Consider the following 25,711-nt stretch of genomic DNA (forward strand, 5'->3'; position numbering starts at 1 on the left):
AAGTGCCCTCGTGGCCCTGGCAGCACTGAAAGCCCCACAGGCAGTGGGGAAAGCTGGAGGGTTCTTGGCCAAGGGACTTTGCTTGGTCCCCTGAGGTGCCCGTGCTCCTACTGCTGCTGCTGCAGGAGGATGAACTACGGGAATTCCTGCTGCAAAGGGAGCTGGGCTGCAGTCAGAAGGAGAAACGCTGTAAGTGATTGATCTGTGGGGCTGCCACTTGAGGGATGATTTGGGGGGAGCAGCTGTATCACAGAGTTGCTGCCTTTGCTGGGAACTGGGCTCAGTGGGAGGTAGAGGAGAGCCAAGGATGAGCTGATCTCGCCCCATCTCAGCTGATGTTCAGAGAGGTTTTTACTACACCTTGTAAGTAACACAATCCAACCTCCACCTCCAGTCCACAGCAACTGGACCTAAAGTTAGCCTCCCTTCCCTTATCAAAAGTTAAATTTCTAATTTAACTGAGACAACCCCAAGAGTTTGTTACTGCGATGCCAATCCTATCTCAGCCCAGCGGGCTCAAGGCAGGGCCAAGTCCAGGAACCCTGATGCCTGTGAAGGGGCAGGGACCTCTCTTCCCAGCAGGAAACACCCCAGGTTTTACCCCCCAGGCAGGGTCAGGCCCCAGCCTTGCTGCCTCCCTCTCCTTGGCCCAGCAGCACAGCCACAGCTGGGGCACAGACAGACATACAGCACATCTCCTGCCATGGCACTCTGCTCAGCTGTCCTGGGGAAGTGATGGTCAGTAATCCTGTCACTCCCAGGAAGGCAGCATGTGGGCAGAACCATTCCCAGTCCCAAGCTGGCCCACAGCCCACCCTGCCTGCTTGTAACAATTTTGATACCCAGAGCCAGGAACCCTCTGCAGACTGAACATCAGAGTTTCAGAGTCTCCAGCCATAACAGAAGCCAACCCACAGGTTTCCAGAGGAAGGTTGTTAACACTGTCCAATGATCCCACCTGAAAAAGGGTCTGGATTTTCCTGCTCAAGGTCATGCCTTTGGTGACGAAAAAGGCTGTTAACCAAAGGGTTACTGCATGCTGGTCATGCCATACAATCCTGTCAGATGTGAAGTTCCCTTCTTTCCCCTTGTTAGCTGAACTGCCCTGGCTGAGCACGGTAAGGCATCTGGGACAGAGCCCATGCTTTGCCTGGCCCATGCAACCCAAGACTGGAAACATGGCTTTATTTTGCCTGGTAAGGCAGTCTCTGCTGGCTAAACAGGAAGAGAGATGGGAGAGAAAGGCTGGCATGAATTTCCCTTCTCCCCAGCCACCATGAGAGCCATTCGACGGTGGGTGACTTATCTCTGCCCATACCCTACACTGGTACAAAGCACTTCCATCTCACCATCCCAATTCCCACTGCTACCAAAAACATGCCTTATCCAAAAGCCACACCGAGGTTATATTCATAACCTTTTTTTTTCTTTTTTAAAGGAACTGCAAATTTGGATACATTTGTGAGCAAGTCACATTAGCAGTTTGCCAGCCCTGCTGAGAACGATCTCCTTTGCACATAAAGCAGGTCACATCAACATGGTTGCAGAGGCACAACTGGAGCTCAAGGAAGAGCAGAGCTCACAAAATGAAAGAAAGAAACAGAAAAAAAAATCTGCCAGGAAAGACCTTGCAGACAACCTCCTCAGCCACGTGAGCTCTGTTCTGCGGCACAAATGGCCACAAACACATTAATCATGACACCCGATACTGGCCCGAGACCCAGACACCAGGTGGATCGAGCGGAAGAGGAGGACACATTACCGCGCTCTTCTTGCAAAGCACTAGCACATATGTGCTTTGCAAACTGCATTATCAGAGCTCTTTAGACACTGTTTGTTTAAGAAAAGCCAGCGAGCTTTTGGGAAAGATGCAGCAGCTCACTGTGTGATAAGCGAGGCAGCTGCTGCCGCCCGCGAGCACCAGTGGAGCGGCGGCTGTCCCACACTGCAGCAGGTCTGCTGAGGAGCTGTCCTCCCACCAATGTCCCGGGACACACGTCTAAAAAAAGGTATTTGGTGAAGCAAAAAGGGTGTAGGGAGGTCAGCAGACTCGTGTGGCTAGATTGATTTCCTGGCCAAACCATTCATTCAGACAGAAGAAATGATGGTTTCCAAAACACTCCTAAGCAAACCTCCAAGAAACTTCTGGCAAGAGGACTGTGAGAGATACTCAGCCAGACCAAAGGGCTTTAACATTCAGAGCTTCTGCACCACTGCAGCCATGAAATGTTTGTTATTGTTGGTCAAATGAACAAACATCTGTAAAAGCACAGCTCTTGTACTTGAAAAATAGAAAGTTCCAGTTCTGTGCAACCTTGGGTGAAAAGAAAAATGAAAATCTCATAGACCTGGTTTTAGAGGCACAGTAATCTCACTTGAGCCAGTAGGAATTCCTGTTGGAACATAAATACAAGGCATTTTATTTTTACCTCCCTGTTCCCCAGAGCACACATGGGAGGGGAGGTTTGTCTGATCAGGCTCAGGCAGCACCAGACTCCTTTGTAGGACCTCACATCTCTAACAGGGAAAGGAAAAGGCTTCTCAGAGCAACTCAGAAGAAAACGTCAGTGAAGTCTATTTGATACGTAATAATGACAGATCATAAAGGATAGGAAAGAAGTATGTGCCCATAAACAGAAGATACTACAGAATATAGCTATAAAAACAGGCCGCTAGAGTAGGGCACATCTTGCTTTAAGTGAGGTGAATCCTTTTCTGATTTACCTATGGTTCCATTTACATCCCAGAAAAACACAGCCTGAGAGAAAAGGATTTTTCCACAAAAGTCAAAGAAAATGAACCAGAATGGGAACTCTGAAGTCCTACTAGCATGTGCATTTAAATCAACAATTTTTACTTCATAGAGATAATGCCAGTTGTGAATGAAAGCCAATAATGACAATCTGACTGATGAACACGTAAATCAGCTCTGCTGTGCTAAACAGAGCCCATTTTCCACATTCAGTGGTTCCTGTCACCACTTGTGACAAAGACAGAATTTAATCAGGTGTGGGTAAAAGACTAACTCAGTCTATACTAAAGTAAATTTCCTAAAGAACGGAAATCTCCATCCCAAAAAATCTTAGAAAGCAGGAATCGTCTAGACTCATCCTGGGCACAAACAAAGCCTCTATGTTAGTATTTCACACCAAACACTAAAGAACCATCTAAACCATCAAAATGCACCTTCTCCTGCCCTTTCCAAGAGCACCTCCATGATTATCCAGGCTGCACAGGTTCCAGTTCACAGTTCTCAGCCCCTTGAAGCTTTATACTCTCCCTTGGGAAATGCTGCTTTGAGAGTCCCCTTGGATTTGCTCAAGGGATTTGGGACTAAAGCTTTACCTGATGGATGCAAAGGTGGAAGAATGAGGTATGAACACTGCTCCTTTGGTCTCTTCTGTGCTTTTGTATTAAATGTCCAAAACATGCTCAGTGAAACATTTTTATTGGCACGAGTCAGGCTTACAAAACTTTGTGGCTTAGGCAGATGACAGTACTAGTCCTGGTTTTACTGTTAGAGCCCATTCTGCCTGTAAAACCTGGTATGGATTAGCAAAAGTTTGGGAGGCAACAGCATTCGGATAATATAAAGTCACTTTACAGCTACTCCTTTAGTAAAAACACTAGGTGTTAACAGTGTAAATAATGTATCTTACAACTTCCAATGTAAACAGGTAAGTTGTCTCCTCAGGATGCATCCTTTTTCAGAGGATGTACCCTCAGATACATCCTCTGAAAAAGGCTCTAGTGCAAATTTTCAGTGGCCATGTCAGACAAAGACAGAGGACAACAGGCTTGAAAAGCCCTTTAGATTAGAAATACATTAAAATTTCGCAATGGAATTGCAAAACGTGCCCTGGAGACTTCCATCCGCTCCCAGCTCTGCTCAGCAACTCCACACGTGTCCAGCCACAGACCTGCCCTGTGCTCCAGCCCGAGCTAAAAAAGAGATGGGACCATGTAGGAAAGAACTTCACACCAGAGGCTACAAACATGTTCAAACTACACCACTGAAATCTAAATGCAGATTTTGTTCAGAGATTCAAATGCTCTCCCTAAATTCATAATCTCCTGGAAATGAACAAATTGAAAAGGTTTAATTGAATTTTCTGTTTATCATTTGAAGCTTCAAGCTGGAAGTAGCATCAAAAGGTACAAATCAATCTGGCAGGACTCTCACAACTCCACTTACATGGATGAAATTACTTTGGTCCAAACTCAAGAATAATGGTATGGAGTTAAATATTTTATAAAAAGTTTCTAGTCCAATAGAGGAAGCAGCAGACATATTGGACAAACTTTCTGATTACTGTAATGTAAAACCTCAAAATCTGACTTTCTGTTTCATTGCCAAGCATGCAAACATGACTAACTTCCAAGGAACAGGGGAAAAAAAAGGACTAGAATCTAAATTAATCACACAACATTTGCTATTGAATAGCTGGCATTTCTCGGAAATATGTAAGAAGAGCTGCTTTGAGATAGAGAATGACCTGCAGAATTCCCTTTAACCACATGGCAAAGCAGGGGATGCTCCAGGGGGATTTTGCATATCAGTTTTGTCTTTGGGAAACAGTCACCAACCTGTTGGCTTCAATATTCAGCTTTCTGATCATTACTTCGGGTTGAAACCTAATGTGGGGAAAACAAGCACTCACCCAGCTGGGGTGAGTAAACACTGTCACTTGGAGCCACTCATTTCTGTGGCAGGCAGCAGCTTCATCTCCTGCTCTCGGCAGTCAAGGAGCTGTGCACGCTCTGCCCCAGGGCGCTGCAGAGTGGGACACACCCCGTAGGAGCCTCGCTCTTTCCATTAACTACAGAGGGAGTCCAAGGAAATTATACCCTCAGCTAAATTTAGTTATTGTGAATCCCCTTCCCACATCTGAGTACGTTTCATACCAGGCCGATCTCGCAGCAGGGAATGATTAGCTGAAGTTAAGCATCTGTCAATTCACTTTAATGAGCAATAACTTGTGGCAACCTGCCATTAGCTTCAGTTGAATAGCTTTTATTTTTAGCTGGTGTTGCTCAGATGCAGCTTCCATCCAACATGTGCTGGAAAAGCTGACATCCCAAAGTAGTCTCCAGGTCTTCGTTGTGCCAGTCGGAGTGTCAGGGCTCAAGAGCTGCAGTTCCTGGAGGTCAGAGAAAAGTCACTGCAGTTCTGGGAAAGTTTCAAAGAGTGAGATAAAACCAAAAGCCTGGAGAAATAGCACAGAGGCGCATGGTCCCCAGAGACCTTGCAAGAAAAGTTACTGAAATCCTGAGAGCGTGCTGAATGAGTGAGCTGGGTCTCCAGGGACAGAAACAGCACAAGGGGAAGGCACAGAGAGAGAGAGCCTGCTGAAATAAAACATGACTTCAGTACTGTCCAAGAGTGCCTAGTGAGAGGAACAAATGCACAAGTTCTCTATTGTATCTGCTGCTCCATGTGGATCTAGGCTTTTATCAGAGGTGACCACAGGGAGAACAAGATGAGTCCTCAGGTGAATATAGGGCAGGGTCTCGTTCCCTCTAGAAAGGAAACCCAGTTTAACTCAGGAGCTGCTGCTGAAGCAAAAGGCTAAACATGAAGGCAGAACATGTGCTTGTGCCTCCGAAGAGACCCTCAGCAAACTCAGCCTCATGGCACCAAGGGCTTGAAGAGCAGCTGGAACACCTGAGGTCCTTCCCTCTGAGTGTCCTGCTCTGCAATGGGTTTCCATAGGACAGCTTAAAACTGTTATGGGTAGCTACAACTTCTCTGGCTGGAGGTTTGAGCCTTTTTGTCTCCATGTACCAGCCTAATTCATCCTGCTTCAGAGTCCCCTCTAAGCCCTCACATAAGCTACTGTGAATTCACAGTAAGAATAAAAGGACAAATATTCAGAGAGAATCCGCCAACCTGTTGGTGAGATACTCCTAGCCAGCTCCTATCCTAAACCACTGTGAGACATGAGGCAAGGCAGGGCAGTAACAGACCTTCAGGGGAACCTCGAAGCAACATCTTTTTAGAACAGGCTTTTACTGCATAAAAAGGCGTGGAAAAGCTCAGAAATAAAGCAGTTGCTCCACACAGCAGAGTTGGAGGCCAGATGCAGTATCTGTGCGCACTCAATTTCATTCACCCATTCCCTTGACTCGAGTTTGTGCCCAGCACAGGTCCCAGGCCAGCCCTGAGCACAGTGACAGCAAGTCCAACACATCTGCTGGGAGTGCACGTTGGAGCAGCCCTCCCGTAATGCCTGACAGCTGGCTGAGCACATTGCTGAAGTCAAGAGGCACGCATTTCTTCAGCAAAGAAAGGAAATAAAAAGTCAAGACTAACAAGATCCAGAAAGGGCATGCTTTTTTTTTTTTTTTTGAACAAATCAACATTTATTTCAATGTAGTGAAACAACTTGTTGAAGCACTTCTCTCAGTTCTACTTTACATTTTGTATTTACACTGTCCTCATTCTGTGACAAAAATAAAATAATCTCCAACCCTGAAGTTTCCGGAATAAGTGTCGCTAGCAGCAAAAATAACAAAGCCTCAAACACAAAGCAAAAATCCCCCTTGATATATTTTGATGGGAGATTTTTGCATGTTCCATAAAAAAAGTTTTAACCCTGAAACTTTATGAAAAGCTATATGGGATGACAAGGAGGAAAATGTAATGTGTTTGAAGCTGAACAAGAGCAGCATTTGCTGGCCTTTGCAAGCACACTGTTACTTTTAGCATAAGGAACTGTGAAATGCTTAGACACCCACATAGAAGCAGACTTTTTAACTTGGATCAAAGCAGTTCTGCTCTTCTGGGAGCGTAAGGGTACCAGAGTCAGCAAATGCCATCTTTTATCCTGGATGTTGGGCACAAAAACAAACTTTATTACACATGGTTTCCAAGCAGCTGTTAGTAAAACACAAGCCTTATTCTTTTGTCAAGTGTCAAAGGTCAGCTTCATTCAGCAGCTTCCAAATTGAGCTACTGTAAGAATTTTGAAGTAATTTCTCAGTTAAATGACATCATTGCTAAGGTCAACTCTGCCTTATACTTGAAGTCAGCAACCTCTGTGACAAGGTGGACGACTCTGCTAAATGGGGGGAGAGGAGGGAAGACAATGATGTTTGGGTATCATATTTAGGTCTCCCTATCTCAAAGGAAGCTGTGGCTATGTACCCAAACAATTCTCCACGGAAACAACAGAAGAGTATCAGTGACAAACTTGGAATTGGAAAAATAAAAAAAAAAGCAAGAACAGAACCCAAAGCTTTTTGGGATAGGAAGAAAAACTGCACGTTGAGAAAGAAGGGATTGGTTATTAAACTTTCCAGGCACACAGAAGGCTCGGAAAGCACAGAAAACAAGCAGAACAAACAAACACAACTGTGTGCATCTTTGCATCAGCTTCTTTTGCCAAATGCAGTAGCTTCCAACATTCAGCAGCTGCCTCTTGCTTTCTAGTGCTGTGGAGTTCTCTTTGGTACTTGGAGGCTGTGAGGAGCTCCGGGCAAAGAGAAAGTCTTTGTCCATTTACCAACCAATTCCAAAGGCGCTGATCTTGAATAACTTTACTAAGCAAGAGTGACACAGATGTCTAGGAAAGGGGACTTTTCTCTTAGCAAAGTTGTGGTAGGTGCAGTGGAAACCCAAGGCAATCTACATGCTTGTCAATTTGTGCCTAGGTAAGAACAGAGTCCTCCATGAACGTCTCTCATTTGTTCACTCTTAAATTATTCAGGCTCTGACAGCCCCTGAAAAGAAAAGAACGGAATAAGAATAAGTTGCCAGTGGCGCAGGGCAGGAGCGGACACCACGAAACCACCAAGAACAACGGGGTTGGGGTGTTTGACAACAGACACACTGCAGCTGCAGCCTCCAGGGCTGGTGCCCAAAGCAGCTTCCTCCACACCCTCGTCCTCCAGAAATGCCAGCAGGAAATACAAGCTCACAGCAAAGGTACTGATTGGGATGAGTTAAGAGAAGGAATGAATGAAGTCAATGCGAACAGCGGTTTGGAAATAAAACACACAGATAAGAACTGCTGGTGCTTGGGACACTTTGCTCTTTGAACACAGCACAGGGAGATGGCTAAGCAGCTCGGAGACTTTTAACTGCACACTCAAGACTATCAGTTAGGCTTGTGGGTAGCTTTAATTCATTCAGCTTAAGCAGCAAAACCAGAACACCACTTGCTGTCCCATATAACAGGCTCACACAATCTGTGTCTTGGTTTTCCGTTTGACAGCTCGGCAGGGAGCAGCTCTGTGAGGAAGCTTCCCCGTGATGCCAGTCAACAAGTTTATCAAATTTCAGGTGACAAAGTCACTACTACACTCTATCTGCGTCAGCAAGAAAGATGGACAGGAACTTGAAGTCTCAGAGAGCATCTGCTACATGGGAACAGGAGAGCTGGCTCTCTGCAGCACCCTGCCGAGGTCTCAGCCCTCTGAAGCTGTGCCAGTGCCTTGACCCAGACACCAGCCTTTCCACTCAGGCTAGTCCTAAGGAACTGAATGATTGTGACTTCTGAAGGGCCACACAGAGCCACCCTCAGCTTTTATGGTGCCTACATCATTGCTCCTTACCAGCAGCCTCCCTACATCCAGCTTTGCAGAGATGTGGAGGGGTGCCCTGCATAAAGTGCTTCATTCCCTTCTGCATCACCGAGTCTCATCACAAACAGCTGGAAAAATGGTCTACCAAGCAACATGTCTAATAAACTTTCATTACAAAAGCCATCTTCTCTATTGCTGGGTGGTTACTTTCTTTTGGCTCCATCTTTCAAAGGAAGCAGGAAAAAGAAACACTTGAACACAACAGCAAGGATTAGTAGCAGAGGCTCTTTGATTCTACAAAGGCTTTGTTGAATACAGGTGACTTGTTACTGCATCTTAAGATGTCTGATCACAGACATCACCTGCCTGACAGTTTAGTATCTCCAGGACAAGTGACTACAGGGAATATTCAGCAAACATTAGCCTTTCAATGTTTATCTGGATCTTGCCTTGCTGTAGGCTTGTCTTAGCCGCACTGCCAGATTAAATTTTACAGCAACACAGCTCTGAGCAGCTACTGCCCTGCCATGAGCAGCCTGGAACGCTCAAGCCTGGGTAATTTCTCTGATACTAAGACAAAGTCAACTAAGATGCTGCCCTCTGCTCAGCACCTGCACCCTGGCAGGAGCTGTGCTCTGCTAATGAGGAGCTGAAGTTACTGCTAACATTCAAAGCATTTCACTCCTCCTTGCCTAAAGCTACAATTTTCCTGCTGCCATCCCAGAAAGAATCCCTGTTGATTAATATTTATTTCATTTCCTAAAGAAATCTATTCAGCCTCCACATGCTTCAGCTGAGAGTGATGCTTGAACATTGTGTTGATCCTCAGAGTTCAAACTGTAGAAGGTACAAAGAATACCAGACTCGAGGCACTTCAATGGTATTCACTGTGAATCATCATTTTACATTGTACCACTCAGACACATTTGGATCTAAAATACATTTGCATTTCTAATTAAAACAGATTACCATTAGTAACTAAAGAATGTCTTAAATCAGAATCCCTAGGCCATAAAAGCTAATTGCACGATGCTAAAACTGGATTTCAAAAATATACATATTATACCCCCTGCAGGATTAATTAAGCAACATCTCTTCAAAAGAGTCCTCAAAAGTGTATTTATTCAGCAGGCGGTGACATTATACGGGTTGTGCAACACTTCCCAGGGCCTGCCTTGGCTCACGCTCCTGAGGCAGCAGAGAGCTGGAGCCTTGTTCATCGGGGGTGCTCAGCATGGACAGACTGCATTCATTCAGGACTGCAGTCCACGAGCAGGGACACACACTGCGGGAGCAGGAACTGCTGCTCTGGCCACAATCAGCCTGGAATGAGGTGATCTGGGGTACATGCATGATGTGCTCCCCAGGACACGCAGGCCCACAGAGAGGCTGGTATCAACTGGTCAGTATGAATCTGGAAGCTCCAACTGCTGATGATCTGATGCTCAGTTGGTCACTGGTTTCCTACATGACCTCAAGGAAGGTTCTAAGTGCTGACTGAGCTGTAAAGTGTTTTCAGAGAGGCTATGGCTGTACCACATGTCTCGAGGATGTGAGAAACCTCTGCACACCAAAGCTGCATGCTCCTTATGATGGGATGAGGAAAAAACCCAAGAGAGTCTAAGAGGTCGTTGGCTGCTACAGTCTGTAGCTGTAATTGTCAGCAAGCCTCAACTGCATGAAAAAGTGTCCTCAGAAGATTTACCTGTAGCTGGGGATGTGCCACTCCCAGCTTTCTTTTGTGCCTGCTCCATGTGAAAAATGAACATGGAAAAATTCTCAGAAAATGGCAGACACCTCCACAGTCACTAAATTCAGGCTCTTATTATCACAGTCCATCACTTTCCCAAATGTTTACTTCAATCTTTTTTTATGAAAGTGAACATGAGATCTTTGCTCAAAACTCACACATAGACTGTACTTGTGCTTTCCTGTACACAGCAACTTTCAATTTCCATGTTTGACTTGCTTCCAATACAAAAGATATTCTCCATAAGAAACCACCTACTGGTTCCTCAGGATGATGTTTGCTAATGGGTTCCCAGCAGGTCTGGCTCCCAGGCTTCACTCCCTTAAGGAACTTCACAGCCTGGAATATCATTGTGCAGGGGATCCAAGATTTCAAAGCTGTTGAGCTGTCCCAGGACTAGCAATGGCTGTACCACATGGGACAGCCAAGTGCACTGGGGTGCAATAAGTGCAACAGGATAGCAATTACTGATTCATCATGTGGCAACACACAAAACCTGAGACACACTTTTTCCATTTCCCAAAAGCAGCCACGGTTTCTGTACAGTAAAGAAGAACCCACAACCACTGGGAAGTACTGGGAGGTCAGGGAGCAAAATCCAGTCAAGAACTCCTGCAACACAATTTTTTGTGTGCTACATTATAAAAAAAATAAATGACAAACACATAAACTGAAGTGTATATAATGGACTTCTCCCCATCAAAGAGAAGAACCCCTATGGCTGTTCTATTATTATCTGCTGTAATTCAGCTTGCAGGTTCTATTTTTCATCTCATTAGAACTTCAATGGAGACATTTTCATATTTTGCCCTAATTATATGAAGGGAGTCCAGGTGATGTGTGTGATTCTCAAGTTCTCAGCCTGCTGGGGTGAGCACTGTGGGGCTGGTCCAGGACTGAAGGAATGCAAGGCAGGTCAAACTCAACAGGGGACCGAATGGGATGCTTTAACTACCTTTAACCCAAGGACTGGTTTGTGTTTCAGCACAAACAGCCACAACAAATAACAGGAACTAAGGGCAAATGCATTAATTTTTGTTTTGTGGTTTTCCAGTGGCAAAGAATGGTCAAGGGAGATGATTTCAAGCTTATCTCATTAGAGATAATCTCATTGTTTTCTAATGATTCTTGAAGTCCTACTTGTGATATATGCACTTTTTTAAGAAAACATCCAGATGTGCTTCTATAGTTATATTAAAAAGTAACTTCACATGACACAGAATTGTGTGACACAATATTAGCAATTGAACTCTTCTGCAATAGCAACTGATGCAGTGGCTAAACTGGCAGAAAACTGGATTTCCTTACTGAACTGAAAACCACAGGATCTGTAGATCCCTGCTGTAATCACTAACTGCCCAACCAATTCCTCTCTTTTGAAAAGAAATTGCAGCTTTTGCCAAATATGAAAATGCTTTCATAAAGCCTGTTAACAGACAAAAATTAGACTGAAATGTAACAGTGTTCTGGTGTGCTTGAGAAGTATCTTGATGCTATTTTTAGAATGAAAACTTTGGAAGTTTGGAAGGCTTTAAGTTTGAAATGATAGATTAGTTTTCCTAACACACACAAAAGTTTTAACAAGGTGTGTGCTGAAACATAACAGTTTGGGAAAAAAACCCAAACAGAATCCTTCTGGGGTCATGTGAAATAACTGCCCTTTTTGTTTCACTTCAAAATGAAGAGATTTTATTTCAGCATCCGTGCATTGAATTCCTGAACAATACATCTATCTGGCACTTATTTTATAGGAAAACAGCATGCTTAATTACCCCACGTCTTCACACTGAGCAGGGAGAGTTACCCAAGCTATATTTTTCACAATTATCTGTTCTCTTTTCCTAAGAATAAAGTCTCCTTTCTTCAGGTTTTTGACAAGATGAATAAAGCCTTGTGGGTTCTTATATGCTCCTCTGAGTAAAGGGGAAGTTTTGGAGCTTTGCCTGCATAAAAGCAAATCCCATGTTTCCTTACAGCTGGACAAATTTATAAAAGTTGAAAACAACATAGCAATCAGAATAATAAGGGTCCCCACCACGTATGCACACCCAGACCAGTAACTGAAAGGTGATGTTTACAGAAGCTCTTGCTACCTCTTTTTCACATATGAATTAATATCTGAAAGTTTATTTTCTCTATCACTTCTGTTGCATCTTGTATATAACCACATGTAAAGAGGCTGCAAGATCAGTCACAACAGGGAGACATGAAGCCAGAGGTTGAGGAGCCAGCTTTTATCAGGAGAGTTATAGCAGCCTAGCAGTGCATGTAACTTTCAAGAGAGAAAATAATAACCCTGTTATTGCCTGGATCTTGGAAACTGAGAGAAAGTTCCTAAAGCATCCCAACACTGGCACTGACATGATAAACACTCGATTTACAGAAAGGGCTGGTGGTGGATGAGAGCAGCAAGCACATGTGCAGCAACCAGCACTTCTGAAAAGCTCAAACATTCCGTGCTCTTGGACAGTTTCTTTTTGACAGTAATACAGACCCACTGAAAATGTGGCCTGCTGTATCTGTGAACAAGGTTCCTACCCTCAAGAAGCCCTCCTGCAAACAGGTAAGATTTTACAACACAAAGTAATCCTACAAGGAACTCACTGTTCCCCCAGCCTGCCAGCAGAGCAGTGGCCATGCTTCTCCTTTGACTGTCCATACTCAGAGGTTACTCATCAGCCCCAGGATTTCTCCTGAACTCCTCCTATGTGTCATTGCCACACAAATGCTACGATGTTCAGATTAGTGAGGTTCAGAATATTTACCACAAAAGACTGGCATGGGGACTGTCAGTCATGCTTTTGGGACATGCTTAACTGAGGACTATGTGTCAGGAAGGTGTAGAGCAGGTGTGAGAAAGCAGTTTCACACCAACAAAAAGAGTGTTGGTGTTTTTTTTTTTTTTTTTTTTTTTTTTCTAACAGTATTCACCTTGTCACGTTAATCCTGCTTGCTCAACTGAGCAGCATTTTCATCAACTCTTTTGTCCCTTCCAATAACTCTCTGCTATGACCTATTCTGACTCCTGACTCAGCCTGCAGAGGTGGGAAAACACAGGACTTGGAAGAGATGTTCCTGTCATGGGCTAACCAGTTTTCTCTTAATAGAACTGGAAGGAAATAACAACAACTCTTGCAAACCTCTCCACAGCCATTTGCTCATGAATTTGCCAGGACAAAGAGCAGAGCTCAACTCTGGCATGAGAGGGAAGGAGACTGCCTACAGAGGACCAGTACACTTGATCCTCTTAACTTTGCTGAGATACAACTAATGAGCAACAGATGGACATCACCCAAGGAGTTTATTTGGGAAACCTAAGAGTTTCCTCATATTTCTCATTCAAGAAGGACCAGGAAGCTAAGCAAGTTTTGGTTGACACCCTTTATTTTGCTATTGTTTTCTCCTCTGCCTCAATTTTGACAGAGCTGCTTTGGCCATGCATTCCATTATGCTTTACACAGTGCAACGAGGGCTCAGCCCGAAGCACTAAATAAAATATGTTCAAATTAGGAAATGTTATGGGCTTGAATATATTGCTGCAGATCACTCCCTTGCTACCACTCAGCACAAAGGTACCAGTTCTCTTAGCAAAGCTCTGCAGCTCCCTGTAACAGTGTCAGCACCTTCTATAAAAAGCACCATCAGATCTCACTTTTTACCTAATGAAGAAATAACTTTTATTAATGTGCTGTTGACAGCCCTTGTGATGATGCTGGTTTTCTTAACTTCCAGTTAAGGCTCTGTTTCTGCCCAGCTAGCAAAGATGTGCAGGGTGGTTGGCTGAGCCCCCTACACTGCACAGAAGTCACCACCACTCTGTCAAGCCAAGCTTTCTTTGTTCATTTTACAGCAAAAATCCAGTAACAAATCGAAGATTTAGGCAAGAAGAGGGAAAGGAAGGAAGGAAGGAGAGAAAGAAAAAGAAGACAGTAAACCAGAAAATTGCAGAAAGAAGACCAAAATGTAGGAGATAAGACCAGCTGGAGGGACAGAGAACTTAAAATAAGAGCTTTAATAGGAGCTTAGCACAAACAGAAACCCACTCAACCTTTCAACTTTGACACACTGAGATTTAAGGTTTTTAAGGTCTGACATTCAGATTAAGTTTCTTTTGTTCTGAAATCAGAAGTTTGCATACAACCAACAGCCTACTCAGAAGAACAACTGCTCAAGGAGGCAGAGGATGTCTTTTTTATCAAAGCAAACACAGTGCATCCTTTTAAATCCTCCTCCTGGTTTCTGGCTACCCTCACATAGAAAGCATACTATTTTCTCACTTGAAGCCACACTGCAGCAAAGTGTTACCCATCTGAACTCTAAAGTTTTTCTGGCAATTGATTACCTTCAACCACAGACACTTTTCTTTGTCTGTACCTGGTACACTCACAGCCAGCTCAAGTCCAGCAGATGGGAACATCTGTCTCCTTGTGCTCAAAGAAAAGCATCTCCTACACCTTGTTTGTGCTTTCCACCCTCCTGGTGTCCCTTAGGGCAGTGAGATCCCAGCATGCTCCAGTTTGGGCTAGAATTGAATGAGCTGAACTACTGCAAAAAATGTCCTTTAAATAAGGCCCTGGGTTTAAGGCAGCACACAGAATTTAATTTCCAGGTTAAATCTGAGGCACTGGCAATCTTCACAGCTCCCTGTGCATCAGAGCCTGGAATTTAGTCTCACCCAATGTCCATGTTCCCACTCTCTGACCAGCCTCAGAGCCCTGTGCAGAAGGTAGGGCAGAGGAATGGCACTCACACACTGGATTTGGCTCTGTGCTTAAAGGCAGCAATGTTTGGATCTTCTCACACCCAAGGCATGCAGCTGCCCATTTGCTTTAGAAAAGACATTTCACAAAGAGGGAATCCCTCCCATCTCTTTATTTTCCCTCTTTTCCCTTTAAAAATAATTTCTAATCTGAGCCACACAGATCACTGAAGAGATAGACTTCATGTAAAAAAACCAAACTGTATATTCAATTGCAAATGTGGGGCTGATTTCTAAGGAGAGTTCAATGACTTTCTAGCTATGAGAAGACCATCAGAATTTGAACCCTCTTACCAGGGACAGTTTTGCAGCATTAAGAAGCATTCTGTTACACTAGGTCACTTTGCACTTCTGCATTTAGGAGATGCAGCAAAAAGCCTTGCTTGCACACGCTTGGCTTAGTAAGGCCTCTGTCCTAAAGGCTCTGCAAGTGTGCTGCTCCTCACTTACCCCTTTTTATGGCTGAAAGCAAGTGACAGACTCTTGCTCTGAGGCACTCCTATATTAGGATTCATATCTCTATACTGCAGAACAGAGAAGTAGTCCTTATTTAGTTCCTGCAAGCAACTATCAGGGTAAGAGCAAAATTGCAAATGCTATTGTCACTGGCTTTCCCTGGATGGATCCCAACTGCTCTGTACATGGGCAAAGCCAACAAGATCAGAAACTCACCAGGAGAAACAAGCAAAAAGCAGCATCTCTACTGCTGCAATAGACAGTGGAATACTAATGCAAAAGAGTTTGAGTCATCTGTCAAAATCCTTCAGAGAAATGCCCAGTTACACAAAACTTACGTATTTCATGATACACAGGGGACCTTGGGTTTGGGTTTTTTTCAGCTCTGCGTTATTGCTGCTATTTAGGAGATCAAGCATCTCCATCACTTCCAAGCTCCATGGAAAGCAATGCTGCAGCTCGTACCAACTATTTGAGCACAAAACCTGTGTCTGACACAGAATGCAGGCTCATTTTCCCTATTTCTCTCACTGGACAATTCTTGTTCACACACCAAAACCTAATGAGCTGTTGCAAAAGATCAAGACACATCAGGCACTGGCACCAGGAAAAAGGAGAGTCAAATTTCCAAAGAAAAAGGTAAGGTCACCTATGGGACAGCACTGAGAACAGCTCTGAGATGCTTCACACCCATCTTTAATACAAACTACATTCACCTATTTGCACTGCAAGACTGGGATCAGTGAGGAGCCCTCGGATGAACAGTGTGCCCCCCAGGTGATCACTGACAACACAGAATACATGAAGTTAGAGCTTCAGAGCTCTGGTTCCACATGAAAACATCTCCAAGCTCAGTGGGGGAAGTTGCCAACAAAGGCACATCTGGGGCACCTGAATCCCTTCTCCAATGCCAGGTTTGGTACTTGCTTAAATCAGGGAGTATTTCCACCATCTCTGGTTTTCTATAATAAACACAGCATGACAGACAGCCTTTTAGAACTTTTTGCCCAAAGTTTACATCCAAGGATAAGAAAGAAGTAAATCAATCTGTTTCACAAAACACCTTTTGTTACCAACCCAGCAAACTAGAACTGCAAACACAGTTAACATTTCAACTGGAGAGAGAAGAGCCAGCTGTTTCCCCTTCCCCCTTCTAGAGACCTCTGTAGGCAGGACAGGCAGCAGGGAGATTTTAATCCCTTAGAATCAACATTTTCAAGACCAGAGGTCTGTCAGAGAGCTTGAATACTGCTCCAGCCTGCTGCATGGGCCAACACATTAAAGCATGGGCTGTCCAAGAGACTTGGCTTTCCCAGTGGTTTAGTACCACAAGCTTTCTGCAGGCAGCCCTACCCCTACAACGAGATTGCATGTTCCTTCTTAAAGGCTGCAAAACAGCGGGGTGCTGTGCATTGACCTCAAGAATCACTTCCTCGGCATGAGGTTGTGAGTCTTGAGTTCTCCCCAGGCTAAAGCAGATCACATCTTAGAAGCAGTGGCAAACTCCATCACCAACTAGTTTGCTGCTGTCACCACGTGTGACTAATTCAGTAACTGGGGAAAGAGGGCTCCTGCACTGCAAACGTGTGCCTCAAGAAACCAGCAGGCCCACCCATCCTCAATGGCATCTTTATCTGCTCTTTACTTGGGTTCCAGAGTTACCAAAAGACTGCATGTGAAAGTTTTAGTTATTGAGGAAAAAAAAAAAAAAGGCACAAAACAAAAGCCAAGTTTTGTTCAAGACATTTTCCTTGGCCATTCAGAGAACAGGAAACATTGAGATACCACAAGCAGATCTTTGAAAAACCTCACATTATCCAGAACAAGTCCAAGAGCCATATCACAGCATAAAGCCTATAGGCTGAGAAACCTTCAGTCAATGCATCTGAGCTGTGCTGCTCCACATAAAAACCAGATTTTGATTTTATTTTTACAAGGCACTCCAGCTGCCCTGGCTTTCCCACATCTCTCTCAGCATTTCAGCTCAGCCAGCTTCCCCAGACCTTCCCCCATCACCATTCAGAGATTTGTGAACTGTGAGAAACAGATGTTCTCAAAGCTTTTTGCTCGTACTGGAGCCCAAGAAAGACCAGAAAGGAAAGAGGGGGGGAAAAAAAAAAATCATTCAAGCAAATATTTCTCCCTGCCCTATTGACCCTACAGTCGCAGACAGTTTTCTACGAGCAACGCTAAAATGTAAAACTATACTGTAAAACTGTATATATATATATGTATACACACTGTAAAACTGTATCAGCTCCTGCCCTCTCGCTCTCGGTGCCCGTTACCGGCTCACCCGCCGCTGTTCCCCGCTGTCCCCGGGCCCGAGGGCACCGCTGTCCCTCGCAGTCCCAGAGGCCGGGGACACCGCTGTCCCTCGCAGTCCCCGAGGCCGGGGACATCGCTGTCCCTCGCTGGCCCCGAGGCCGGGGACACCGCTGTCCCTCGCTGGCCCCGGGGCAGGGGACACCGCTGTCCCCCGCTGCCCCCCGCTGTCCCCGAGGCAGCCGGCGGAGGGACGCTGCCCTGCAGGACACCGCGGAGCCCCCGATCCCCCGCAGCCCCCCGGGCCAGGCTCCCCACACGCGGGCCCCACCGACCTGTGCAGGAGCAGCAGCAGCACTTCGCCAGGAGCCATCCTGCACCGGAGCGGGCGGGATAGCCGCGCCTGCCCGCTTTCATGCTGCCTTCGGGCTGCTCATGGCAAGGAGCCACCGGCCCGCTTGAGAGAAACAACCAAAGAAATAATAATAATAACAGAAAAGGCCCTACAGAAAAAGAAGTAAGAAAGCTAGCTGTCGGCAGGCGAGCAGCGCGGCAGAGCCGCTGGCCGCGGCAGAGCCGGCAGCCGCTGTCCCCCCGAGCCGGGCGCGCTCCTCCGGGGGCGGCGCCTGCGGCGGGGGCGGCGGGGGCGGAGCGCGCCCGGCCCGGCCGGGGCGGGGGGGGCTGCGGCCACACCGGGCTCCGCCGCCGCCTGGAAGGAAACAAAAAAAGAGTTTTCGGGAGGGAGAAATGCAGAACTGCGGTATCCGAGGTCGGGAGCGAGAAATAAAAAGTGCCCGGGAGGAAGTTTGCTAAAGCTCTGATACGTTGCGGATGGGGGGTTCCACCAAAGCCTTTAAAAGGCAAAACTTGTATTGCCGTGGGGTTTTTTTAAACTTCTCAGTGTTCTTGGCTTCCCTCCCCGCCCCCAGTGCCATTCCTTAACTTAAGCATCTGACAGCTAAAACTCTTTACAACTGGCTGAAAATACTGCCCAGCCGGCGGTGCTCCCAGGGGTTCTCTCTGCTTCCTGCAGCAGCAGAGCTGCCTGAAGCACTGCAGAGGGAATGCCTACCCTTCTGACACACGGACCGAGACACTCGAGATCCAGAGGCACAGCTTGCTGTGGAAGGTGCCAGCCTGTTGTGTTAGGATTTCCCACCTAAAGCACAGAAAATTGGAGGTGCCATAAACATCCCAAACCTTGCTGGAGGCAGCTGGTAGGAGAGGTTGGGCAGGATTCCAGAGCAACAGCATCATAGTTTTGCACTCTTGCATCAAAAGCTGAACAAACTCAACAAGCTACTTCCCCCAGGCCGACATAGGTATGAGAGGGAAGAGCAGAGGGGAGATGTGCCATGCTTGGTGCCACTGTGTGCCAGGGCTTCTGCCCAAGCAGGCACAGCTCTACTGTGCTGCTGATCTGGACTATGGTTTTTGGCAATGGCTTTGGGGTAAGTGCCACTCCCAGGGGGACAAAGGACATTTCTGGACAGGAGGGGAGGGTTGGGGCTGTGGCAGAGTGCTCACAAACCCACCTCAGGGTGCTCTTGTCCAGGGGCAGGCCTGGACTGAGTGATTCCATGTAACCTTTGGGTGGGATCGTGAAGACCCTGAAGGACTCCTGGCAGGAAGACCCCAGTACCTGGTGCCAGGAGAGCGACCAAGGAGAAACTCCCTCCACCACACTGGCAAATATGAAACCTTCCTGCTTCACTTCTGGCTGCTCTGCAGAAACTGTTCTTTGACTACAGCCTCGCTGGAAGCACCACCAACCTTGTCACACTTGTAAAAGGCCTGAAGCATGCACATTTTCTTGCCAATGCCCTTGAGCACCAAGGTGTTTTTAGTACATGAGAACAAAGGGTCTGTAACCGTTTCCCATTTGCTGTGTGTTGTGTCTTTCTTTGACTTGGGTCTTTGCCTATCTGAGAGCTGCAAGGGAATGTCTCCAGGGTGCACTCGGGGCTCTTGTGCCTGTAGTAGGGAGATAATATGTCACACGTGAAGCAGAAACCACAGCTGCAGCCAGAGAAGGAAAAGGTGGGCTGGGGACCAGCTGGGACACCCTCATTTTCTGCACCTCTTCTTTCTGTGTTTGTCCCTGCCATGGCTCTCCAGGCAGCAGCTCAACTCAGGTCCTCTGAGTGATTCAGGAAACTTGCAGCAGGGCTCTTCTGAGGAGGCAGCTCCTCCCTTCTCTGCTTTCTACTTTGAACTACATCTCTCTTTTCTAACCCCCCCTTGACCAGCATGCCCACCTCTTACCCCACGGGCTGGCTGCCGCCACCTGATCTCAGTCTACTTTGTGCAAGCAGAAAAGGGGTAAGGTCTTCACTGGCATTTCCCTGCTCATGTGGCATCTGCCCAGATGTGCAATACAGGACCTGAGGCAGAAGCAGGCCATACACAGAGCCTGGTTTGCCAGATCCCAGCTCTTGGTTGGTTTAAAAATCATCTTAAAAAAACTTTTAACACTCCTCATTTAAGAAACCAGGAAACAGCCTAAGCTGTTCACCTCTAGCATTCCACCTCTAAATTCCCACGACTCCTGGAAGAGTTGTCCACCCTGAGGAGCCTTGTGGGTCTCTTCCAGCTCAGCATGTTCTGTGATTCTGTGTAAGCCTGGCATCCTGGGGGGAGCTTGGGGAGGCAGGGAGGAACAGAGCTGATTGGAGCCCTCAGCTGAGAGTCAGAGTGATGGAAAAACATGGAGAGTGTGCCAGCAAAGGCACCACAATAACCCTGCCAGGGAATGAAGTTCACTAAACCAGCACATGGACGTGGAGTCTGAGACAGTGAGGTGGGTTGGGAAGCAAGGTTGCAGCTCTTGAAATTGCAGCCAAACTTTAAAACATAATTAAGGTGCAATTTCAGGTCTTTAAAAAACCTCCTTCCCTAATTAAAACAGAATTGAAGTAATTATTGTGGGAGGAAGCAAGCTCTGCCCCTCCCCAGTCTACAGCTCCAGCAGTGTTGTGAAGATGATCTCTATAAAGCTGCTCTTTAGAAACATGAACATCCACACATACTCACTGATGAATGATACATAGAATAAATATTTCACAAAACAAGGCTGAAAGCCATATCCTTAATAACCACACCATATCAATTAGCTCCTATAAAGAAGAGGAAGAGACATACTGTGGGCAGTCTAGTTGAGCTCTAGCCCTAGCTGGGAAAAACATCTGTCAGCAGCAGCAAATTGGCAATATGCTGCCAACTGCACTGATTCTTTAGCTTCAAGAAGGGAATTTAGCCTTTGGGATGTAGAAATATTGCAGACATTGTGTGGGGGATGGAAATCTGTACAGCCCACTTGCCCGAGGTGAAGGGCAAGGAGCTGCTTGTCTGGGACTAGAAGATTATTGGGCAGGATGAATTTATGTGTTACTGTGGTCCCTGAATTATCAGTATGTCACCTGAGAAAGAAAAGATCCCTGCCCCTGCTCTAACCTATGCCTGAGTCAAAGAATAGAGTCATAGAATGGTTTGGGTTGGAAGGGACCTTAAAGGTCATCTTATTCCAGCCCTGCTGCCTTGGGGAGGGGCACCTTACACTTGATCAGGTTGCTCAAAGTCCCATCCAACCTGGGCTTGAACACTTGGCAGCCACAATATGTCCAGGCAATCTGTTCCCATGCCTCACCACCATCACAGCAAAGAATTTCTTCCCAACATCTAACTTAAATATCTCCTTTTTTACTTTAAACCATTCCCCCTTGTCTTATCACTATCTGCCTGCGTAAAAAGGCACGCTCCCTCTTTGCTATAAACTCCCTTTTTACTGGAAGACTGAGTCACAGGAGTTCTTTAAGGAAACATCTCCTGGAAACACACTCCAAATGCTCCAATCATTACCTGCAGTAGAGTGAACAAGAAAATTTTATGGCCCTGGCTGGCTGCATCTGAAGCTAAGTCTATTAGCAGTGTGCCTGCTCCATGGACCATGTGTGCTGCCCTGCCCAACACTGATGATGAACAGGAAGTCATCTCAATCCAGTGTCAGGATGACAAGGAAAATACTTCTGCCTGCTCTTAAATACTCCTTTAGAAATTCCCCAGGCATATGAATTACTTTCATATGAAATCTGAGATAGTCTGTAAAAAGTACTGTTGTTGTAGAGGGGAAATAAGTTCTAATAGTTTTACCCAGCCTTCCTGAGAAAAATTTGGGGTGGAAGATGGAAAACAAATTTTTTCACTGCTTTCAGTGCTCCCTCACACCTTCAGCAGCAACTTTATTTTCTTAATTTATGCACTGAGGGACCTATCTGAGGGAGACAAAGGACAAAATGACAAGGGGATGTAAACTGGCATGGCTTCATTTTGGGTCAACACGAATGCAGTGAAACACGCCTGCCCAGATTGCCCTGGAGGTCTGTAATGCAGAACAGCAGGGACAATACTCCTCCCATAGTAACAGGTGCTGTTTCCTTCTCCCCATCACATGCACAGGGAGATGAATAATGTAATAGCTGTCAGGAGCATCTGTTCATTACTTATGCAAGTCAATCCTACATTGTGCTTTAGGGTGTAAAGTGATCTCTGCAGAAAATCCATCCCTATGGACATCACTATCACGGAATAAGATGTACCATGGTTGATTTATTTTTTTAATCCAATGAAGCTTAAGTATTAGCTACTCCTTTCTTAGGGAGGAATTGCAAACCAGCTCTCTAACAGAAATAACTGATGGACGGCAAAAGGAAGATGGATTTGTACAGTTTTAAAAACATAATTTAAATATTTGGTGCCTTGAAGTGTCAAATTCAGATAGTGCAAAGACAGGCATGAAATTTAAGTTTTGTTATTAGGGACATTTAGGTACCTCTACAGAGCAATTCAGAGGGTGCAGGCAGGACAGTAAACATGGATGTTCTGAAAACCAGTGCAAACCACCAGGACTTAGCAGAGCTTGTTTTCGGATTATGGTCTTGCTTCAGTTCATGGAGAAATCAGGACTCATACTGCAGCTTCAGGAGCCCAGTAGATGCTGGTTTCATTACTCATTCTGTAACTTGCTTTCTGGGTGACTTTAGGGGAAAAAAAATTACCATTTCATGCCTCAATTTTCCTATGTGAAATAAAAGGATATCAGCATTTCACATTCCCTTTAAAGTGGTCTGAAACAGAGATTAGACATCCTACACTGATCAACAAGAAGAGCTGTCACTGTTAGCTGTGTCTTGAAATGAGTGTGACAAAATATGTCTCTGGCACTATTGGTCTTTGTAATCAGTATTAAAAAGCACCTTGATCAATACATCTTGCCTGCAAATGCTACTTGCAAAATCAGGTAAATCTGAACAACTGGAGGGAAACAGATTGGCAGAGTGAAGCAGTCCTTGCTCAACCAGCACATTTCAGTACATTATTCTTGGCTCTGACTCCAGCTATTTTCAACAGCACTAAACATTCATTAGATTAAATCAAATGAACCACATTCTTTAAAAATAGCCAGAGCCTTGTCGTGCCAGTTGGAAAAAACAACAAGTTTATTGGGTACTAAAACAGATAAAATAAATTAAAAATAAATAAATAAATGGAGTCATATTCCATCCTGGTGCAAGAGAGCCCAACTCCAAGGAGAGGTTTTTGGCTCCTCAGTTCAGCACAGTGGTAGGCAAAAAAGGGGAACATTCTCAACCAGCTAAACCAAACAAATTAAGAAGAAATATAGACAGTCCAGCACAACCTCCATGCTGAACTGCAATGTAGGCATATGTTCAGCAAATGTTAGGATATATCATCCTTATCTCTCTGCTGTGGATGTCAGCATGAGGTGGATTTATGGCAGCTTAGAAGAGTTGCCATGACCTAACAGCATCCTGGCACACCAGCTCTACTGTAAAGCCAAAGGCCACAGCCAGACCCATGTGCTCTGCTGTGATGGACCTCACCTTTACACACTGCTCATCCACCTCTCCCAAACATCCAAGCCCCCCACTGACACCAGCCTTTCTTTCCTTATTTACAACCCATCTTTTCTCTTTCTCTGCATTCTAGGAAGAAGGAAGATCTACAGAAGGAGAGAAGTTGCTTGGAGACTTACTCCTGAAAGTGTCCTATAAAGAGCATCAAGTAAAGGTGGATGACTGTAGAGTAGACTACAGAATAAGGTACACATATTTGCTTTCATATGATTCAGTCTGTTTCAAGAGAATTTAGATTTGCCACCCAAATACTCAAGGCAGGTACAGCCCAGGATAGTTTCACCTGCTTTTGGAGCAGAACACACCTGCAGAACACATTTGCCCCTTCAACCTCCAGCCTAACTTTGCATCTCAGAGATCTCAGAACAGATTTCTACACTGTCCAGATCCTCTGGTTTCCTGGGCACAGGACCAATTCTCCTATATATACAGCTCCTTCCTAAGCAGTGACCCTTTGCTGACAGTGAGAAAACAGTTACAAGCTGGTGTAAAGTACAGCCCCCCGACCGTCCTCCCTGATCTGGCTGTAGGCTCACCTGCCCCTTGATTGGCTCTACCACTTCAACGAGGTCTTGTGTGAGCAGAGAAGACTTCTCTGACCTGCCAGCAGAACCACCAGATGAGTTTTGCTCAGATGAGGCTGCAGCAAAGAGCCTCTCCTCACAAACCAGTCTGACCTGGGAGGCCCCGTAAGCGAAACCACAGACCACTCTGTGTTGGTACAGTATCCATTGGCTGCTGGGGAGCTGTGCTGGATGGTGAGCACATCCTGAACGAGCTACTGGTCAGAATAAACCCCAGCCCTTCAGCAGAAAAGAGTGAAATAAAAATTTAAAGCAGGTTTGTGTTGGTTTCCTGAAGCACTTATCTCCATTAGAACAGAGACCTATCTTTGGGAGTTACGGCAATACCCAATGACCGAAGTCAAGAGGCATTAAAGTGCTGCCTTTTGGACATGGTTTGGCTCCTGTTTTACTGTGTTGGCCCTCGGTGGGGAAATCAGGAGCCTCTCTCAGCCCATCATAGTCTGCTTCCCAAGACAAACAGGAGCCTCGCCCGCCGGGGCATGACAAAGGTGAGTTGTTCTAGCAACTACAAACTAACTGTAACAAAAATATTCCTAGCCTGCTTGTCCCAACTTGCCTGAGGTTGTTCTGTTTGGATGGTAGAAGCCACAGCTGATTTTCCTTTAAATGCTATTTCTCTTTCTTTAGAGGAGGTTGTTACCTGTTTTGGTTTGTTTGTTTAACGGAAGACCATTCAGACTGTTTTCCTGGGATAATCTGGGCGAGGCGTGTTCTGCAGAAAATTGCAAGTTCTGTTCATCTCCTTTCCCCACCCAGTACCCAACACAAATGGGGTTTAAGGCAAGCTAAAAGAAAAATTTAAAAACTGGCACAGACAGTTTGCTGCTTAGGGCGGGAAATTTTCTCTTTTTTTCCCATCTGGAGGAATTGCATTCAAATTAAAATAAAATTCAATGTCAGTATTGTAAAAGCTTATATTTATTTGGGCCAAATTACTGCATTAAGTGTATTTTCCACTTCCCTTTTATTCTAAAGTAAAAAGAACGCAGAGGAGTTCTTACCAGGCAATGTTTAAGATGGCAAAGCTTTCTGATTTACAACACCAGATCTAAGACAAGCATAAAAGAATCTGTAAAGCTGCTATTGAAACTTATGGTGGGTATAAATAACAAGGGCACACATAACAAGCAGCCTGCTGTGCAGAGAATTGAAAAAAAAAAGTAGTTTTAAAGCTATTTTTATCAGCTGGTGGAATGACTGGCTAGAAAACAACCCTTCTTTTTTCAGTGTGGAGCACCTCTGCTCCACATGTTCTTTGGTGTCCATGTACCAGCAGTTAGGATATTTTGAGGATGTTAGCTCTCTGACAGACAGGATTTCTGCTGATGTTCAGTTCTGAAATGCTGCTCCTGGGAATGCCAGTCTAGCACTGAAAACTCTGGAAATTCCCCTTCTGCTTGGTACCATCAGACATTGCCAAAAGCTGGATTTCTAC

The 25,711-nt window shown here is 45.4% G+C and overlaps 1 protein-coding gene across 12 annotated transcripts in view; it reads right to left on the reverse strand.

Annotated features, from left to right (window-relative positions):
* Nucleotides 1-25,711, reverse strand: part of KALRN (kalirin RhoGEF kinase) — a 481,244-nt gene that overhangs the window by 57,607 nt on the left and 397,926 nt on the right. The window contains exon 1 of one of the 12 annotated variants that reach the window (XM_059852705.1): nt 18,092-18,369. The exons of the other annotated variants lie outside the window; for them this stretch is intronic. Coding sequence (XP_059708688.1) covers nt 18,092-18,173 — 82 coding nt within the window. The 5' untranslated portion in view covers nt 18,174-18,369. Of the gene's footprint in view, nt 1-18,091; nt 18,370-25,711 lie in introns of those variants that run through there. 12 annotated transcript variants of the gene reach the window in all.

Source organism: Haemorhous mexicanus, chromosome 8, assembly GCF_027477595.1.
Source record: "Haemorhous mexicanus isolate bHaeMex1 chromosome 8, bHaeMex1.pri, whole genome shotgun sequence".
Lineage (NCBI taxonomy): Eukaryota > Metazoa > Chordata > Aves > Passeriformes > Fringillidae > Haemorhous > Haemorhous mexicanus.